Raw genomic sequence first — 6,148 nt, 5'->3', positions numbered from 1 at the left:
TCCTGCTACCTTTCCTGACTCTTTTGACTGATTCCTTTTGCAAACTTTGGACCTTATCTTGCAAAAAACCGGAATCATTTTACTGGTGAGAGGTCTCTTTTGGAGCCAGCTGCTCCTAGTTGGGTGTTATCAGTGAGCCCAGACATAAATAATTTGTGACTCTGAGTTAGAGAAGATCTCTAAGAACCAGGGGTTTCCTTCTCATCACAGGCATGGTGTAAGGAGGCTGCAGAATTATACAAGCTTTCGTTCTTTCACTAACTAGTTTAAAATATTTTCCTTAAGGTGTTCACTACACAGAAGTAGTTTTAAGGAAGAGCCAAATTCTGCTGGCAGCTGCCTAAGCATAAATCCATACCGACCTTTCTGGTTTTATTTCAGTACATTGGATTAATGCATCAAAACATAAAACACAGACTTTGACCCTGGCAGAGTGACCTCATCAACACTGGAACTTTCCTGACTTTAACAGTAGGTCCCATAACAGCATTTCTAGCATGTCTCATGGCTGTCACAGGTCCTATAATCCTTGGTAAATTTATATAAAGTTTGAGTTCCCCATGGCATGTGTGAACACAACAGAGTTACAGATTTCTTTAAAATAACTAGGGAAAAAAAGAGTTCTGGTACTGGACAGAAAAATCTGAAAATATGACTCCAAGACTCAAGCCAGGGGAAATAAGTAGGACCCAATTAGCTCTGTTTGTATCTTGTGGCTCAAAGGTTGAAACAGCAGGAGTACTGTTGAGGTGTCATTACATGACAAGCTCAGTGTTTAAGAATTTGCAAGTGGATTAAATGTGATGTCTAAATATGATTCATGTATGTTTCAGGGGAAGAAAAGTAAGAAAAACAGTGTCAGGTGTATTTTGTATTTTTGTCAAATTCTTTAATGCCAGTTAGACCATTTGGGTCCAGTGGAAAACCTCAGAGGAAAAGCCCACTTGGTACAGTAGGGCCAAAAGACCTGTGTACATGTGTGTATGATGTTCTAATTTCCTGAAGCAAATGGCAGTGTCACAGCCAGCTCCCAGTGCGACAAAAAATGCTCCCTAATTTGTACCTTACATGTCTGATCCTGCTGCCACATCCCTACAAGTGTGCTTGTCTGCAGCCCAGTCACCTGCCAGGATCCCCCTGCACTTGCTGCTCAGCTTCCCCTGCACACCAGGGGGTGTGCCTGCACTGCCTGCTGAGGAGGTCACTTGGGCTGGTGACTGCACTGGAGCCACTTCCCAGGCAGCAGGGCAGCAGCAGCAAGGAAGCTGCAGCAGGGCAGCTGCCTCTCCCACAGCCAGCCTTGTCTGGGAGGGCACTGGGCATGGGAATGGTGCAGAGGCACCCATGAGGGCTTTGAGAGATGGGGAAAGAGCAGGTGAATTTCTTGCTCTGCTGAAATCAGTGTTGGCATTGCCAGCATTGCCATCCAGGACCTAGAAATATGGGGGTTTAATCCTATGCAATTAAGGAAAACAGAATATGAAAGAGGGTTGATTGTTGTTTGCAACCCACCCTGTTTCATGCCTGTGTTAAAGTTGGGCAGCAAGTCCTTGCCATGCTGTGATGTCACTTGCCATCAATAAAGGTTTTGAGTCATGAGCCATAAGCCTCAAATTTGCAGGAGATATGCAGGGCTCCTTCCCCTCTGCTCAGATAAAGGCAGTCAGGCACACTGGCTCTGTTCAAAGCACAGCAAAGCCTCCATTGACTTCAGTGAGTCCAAGAGGTCTGCTCCAGCTTCAGCTCCAGACACTGGACCACTTCCAGCCCCTCTTGCTCTGTCTGAGAGACTTAAGACACATGGGACTGAGGCTCTAAATGGCACAATGGTGGGCTCCTCCTAACACTTTATCAGCTAATTGCAGTTAACTTTAATTTTGCCTTTTCCACTCTTTACTGGCCTTCTTAACCTGCTTTTTGGCCAGGGCAAAATTAAACATGAGGAAAAAGGCTTATTCAGGATTATAATTATCTACTCCCAAGCTGTATAACAAAATGGTTTACACATTTAATTGGTTTTGTCTAATATTTCCACGTATACAGTAGTCCTATTAATGAATATCATAGCTTCATTACTGCATATCACATTTTGCAATGGTTTGTACCATAAAATAATGTCAGCACATCAATAACTTAAATAACACAAATGTAAACTCATTTTCTGCTTGTTATAATTACGATTTGAGCCTGAAAAGGCCTTTGATTTGTAAGACCATTCACATAATATGGAATGTAACTTTATTTGTTTTTCTTTTGTATATAATGAGACACCAAAAGCCCTTGTCATCTCTTAACAGGATACTAAAGCAGCTCTGTTTCAAGAATGACAGCACAATTAAAGCTAAAAATCATAATTAAAGAAACCCCTTTGTACTGTACAATCTCAAATTAAAGCAAGAAAGATAATGACAATCTTTTGCATTAGCCAGGAAATGTGATTCTCTGCCACTGGGCTGTTTTTTCTTGTTGACAATTCACAGAATGTGTATATGGGTGTAGTTATAGGTGTGTGTATATTCTATGCAGAACAGCAGTCCCTATTTTGTTGATCTAGTTCTTCTAATTGTTTAGTTAAACTACCTAGCTGTTACAATTTAGAATACTACATTAACACATTTAACATCAAGTTTACATACTTGCGTCTTTGAAATACTAGGAACTTTTACACATTTTATTTGGCTTTGTAAGGACTGGAATATCACAGATAATGCAATCTACTTGTCTTTGAAAGAATATGGCTGTTCTCAACTAACTCTCTAAGGTTCAGAGTGAAATACATTTCTGTTTACATCTGTAGCTGACTTCAGAGAAGAAAGAGTGCCTTCTTAAGCGGTCAGTCTGATGTTACAGTACAGATTCTGCAGAGATATATTTATTTAATGAAAGATTATTCTCTCTGGACTTTAGAGTCAAGCTGTTGCAGCAAAATTACTTCATTTAGACTAATTTTTTTCCTACACAAATCTCAAGAAAAACCTGTTCCAGGTATGTTTTGTAGTAGTATCTCCACATGACCAGAGGAGGGCACTTTGAACATCTTTGCACTGCCCAGGAGGCAGATGCAGAAGCACAGTGATACCCAATGTCGCACAGTCCTGCCACCTCTCCCGACTCAGGCAGGCATCCTTGTGTCTGCAAAAACACAGAATCCAGATTGTACCACAGGGCTCTGTTCTGAAAACAGTGGGCAGATAAATCACTCTCTTCTCGCTAACTGTGATTTCTCCCGATTTCCCCCGTTTAATTCGGTGTTGCTGTGGGCTAAATTAAGAGCAATGGATAATTCCTAAAAATCTTGTGAGGGGAGTTGTCTCCCTCTCCTTTCTGAACATCTCTCTGCTATTAGCCCCTGGTAATTTAGCAAATATTGATTGATTTAACCCTCTATGACTTATCCTGCTGCAGAAATTCCTTGCCTTTAACTGAAAAATGCACTTGGAAATGCACTCTCTGAGATATGTATTGCAACAGTGCATCTTTTCACATTAAACTCTTGTAAAAATACTGCTCCATTCCACCTTCTGAGGGAGGTCACTCTGTATCCCAGATCTGCTCTCCTGGCAGAGTACATAGCAGAGAAATCAATCTCTTTTCCATATGTAACCACAGTGTGGAGTTCAGCCAGTTTCCATGCAGGAAACATCTTTTTGGGCTTCATTTTGGCTGAAGGTATTAACCTTCTATGGAAAAAAATTTAATTCTGCAATCTTGTTGGTATTATAGACAGATTTTTGTCACCTCTGCTTTTTTTTGCTGTTTATTGCAGAGAAATTATTAGAAAGGATTTAGAAACCTTTTTTCTTTTTTAAAATAAAAGTCTCTCCTCCACCTTGGGGAAACACACTGCTTATTTAATGTACTTTTTCCTCCCCCCTTAACATTATTCCATTTCTCTTTTCTTCTCTCTTTTTTTCTTTTTCTTGATTTTTCTCTTCTTTTCTCCTTCTTTCCTAGAGCAGAGAGGTACAAGAAGGAAGTTGTCTTTCATCAGCAGTCCTTTGAGATAGAGTAGAATTCAGTGAGTCCTCACCATGATAGGATCATAAACTTACTGGGTTAAACCAAGCTAACTTTCCCTAAGCTGCCAAGTTTTAGCTGCACCATACATATATGTGTTTCCTTGTGCCTTTTTTTTTTCTTATAATTTTGTTTTTCTTGATGACCCTGAGCTATGGCTTCTCGTTTCTACCTCTAGTCAACCTTCCTTTCTTTTCTGGTTTTGCCAATATAGGCCTCAAAGAAAAAATGGCAGAAGAGCACAAAGTAGCTGAGGTACATGAGAGAGGACCAGATGATGTTCTGCACATGGGAATGGCACTGGCCGTGCTGCATCCAGGAGAAGACCAGGTAATTGATCACGCAACCGATCAACATCTGAGTGATCTGCGACAGGGTGATGAACATGGCGAACTTGCGCGAGACCCTGAAGCCGGCGGCCCGCAAGGCATAGTAGGAGTACATGACGGCGTGCACTCCGTAGTTCATGGTCATGAACCAGCCCCCACCAGCCACCATGTCCTTGTAGGAGTACCAAGAGTAAAGTAACACTGTAATGTGATGGTACCAGTGTAAGAAGATGAGCTTCTGCTTCCTAAGAATAATGAATATTGTATCACCTGTAATGAAAACAAAACACACACACACACAAAAAAAAAAAAAAAAGAAGAGGGGAGGAAATGAGAAACATATCAAACAATTCCATAATTAATGCAGTGCTGTCTTGCCTTTGCTGCTGCTGGAGTATACACCACTTTAGAGCATGAAATCCACCTCAGCTCTAGATCTGAGAGCCTGTCTGAGAGCCAGTTTGGCTCCTAATCCCTATGCAATCTTTAGCAAACCAATGCATTGACATTTTCCTGTATGGATAACCCCATATGGAAACTCCATATGTGTACTTGGTAGGCTTTTGCTGCAAACATTATCCACAAAAGTCTGGGGTGAGGTAGGTGGATGTAGGTGTATCATCTCTTGCTGTGAGACTGCCCATTATATACTGTGACTGGAAGAGAAATGCAGCTTGACAGAGAGCAGAAAACCTAGAGGAAGCAGCACAGTGTCCTCTGGCTCAAATGTCTACATGCAAACTGAACCTAGTTAAAACTGGTAGAGCCTTTTGAGGTTATACACAAAAAAGCTGTTGCATATGCAACTTACCATACTGAAAGAGATGCTTCCAGGAAGAAATTTGGGTTATGTTGAAACACACATCCCTTTTCTGCAAATCAATCTTACTATTGTATAAAAGTACGTATTATTCATCTTTCTTGCTTTTTTTCTTCCTTCTGCTTCTCATTATTGCAATAAGCGTCTCAATTAGATTTATGGATATAGATATATGCTACTTGTTTTCCACTGTTATACACACAGTGTTTCCAAAAGGATCCCTGAGATTTGAACCTGGGGACTTAGTTTGATGTGTAAGTATCCCAGGAAATCTAAGTCATGGATGGAATATTAGTCATGGATGGAAGCAAAACTGCACTGTCTTCACAAGGTCTGTAATAAACCATAACACTGCTGTTCACTTCATTAACTGCAAGATGTTGACTCGTATTTTAATAAGTAATCATATGTTCAATGTATTGTTGCTGTGCAGTTCTAGCTGATGTTCCTCATTTTTAACAACTAAATTTCTATGGGTTTGCAGCAATTTAAGCAGCAGGAAACCCAGGGATTCTGACACAGCAAGGCAACTGGTGTCTGTCTCATTCTAGTTTTAATGCTGATGAATTTCTGTCCTCTAATTTGCTGAATTAAATTACCTGCTGAAAGGTAAAGTCTCATTTTTGCTGTACACCTGAACACAGTGAGAACTTAAGTCCTTTGGGGTTTAATAAGGGCATCCCCTGAAATGAAAGCTGGAGGGCTGCTCCTTTCCATTAAAACAATCCTTTCTTACACTAATAAGCCATGGATGAGAACACATGAAGTCTGACTTTCAAGTTGGCTTTCACATAGATATCGTAAGTATCCTTATCAAGAAACTGCTGGAGAGATATAAGTTTACAAAAATCAAGACTGGAAAAGCTAGGGATATTATGGGAAATTGGTTTCTACTTGGAGGAAGCAGGCAGCCACAGCTTTCATAGTCTAGGGAGGAAGCACCTTACTGCTCATAATTGTACCCCTAGATGTGTATTAAAGA

General features: G+C 40.6%; 1 protein-coding gene across 1 annotated transcript in view; it reads right to left on the bottom strand.

Annotated features, from left to right (window-relative positions):
* Positions 1-1,984: 1,984 nt before the first annotated feature.
* ELOVL6 (ELOVL fatty acid elongase 6) overlaps positions 1,985-6,148 on the bottom strand; it is a 25,809-nt gene continuing 21,645 nt past the window's right edge. The window contains exon 3 of the mRNA XM_014311959.2: positions 1,985-4,616. Coding sequence (XP_014167434.1) covers positions 4,192-4,616 — 425 coding nt within the window. The 3' untranslated portion in view covers positions 1,985-4,191. The remainder of the gene's footprint in view (positions 4,617-6,148) is intronic.

Source organism: Geospiza fortis, unplaced genomic scaffold (assembly GCF_000277835.1).
Source record: "Geospiza fortis unplaced genomic scaffold, GeoFor_1.0 scaffold11, whole genome shotgun sequence".
Lineage (NCBI taxonomy): Eukaryota > Metazoa > Chordata > Aves > Passeriformes > Thraupidae > Geospiza > Geospiza fortis.
Note: the sequence above shows the minus strand (reverse complement) of the source record. Positions and strands in the feature narration are given on the sequence as shown.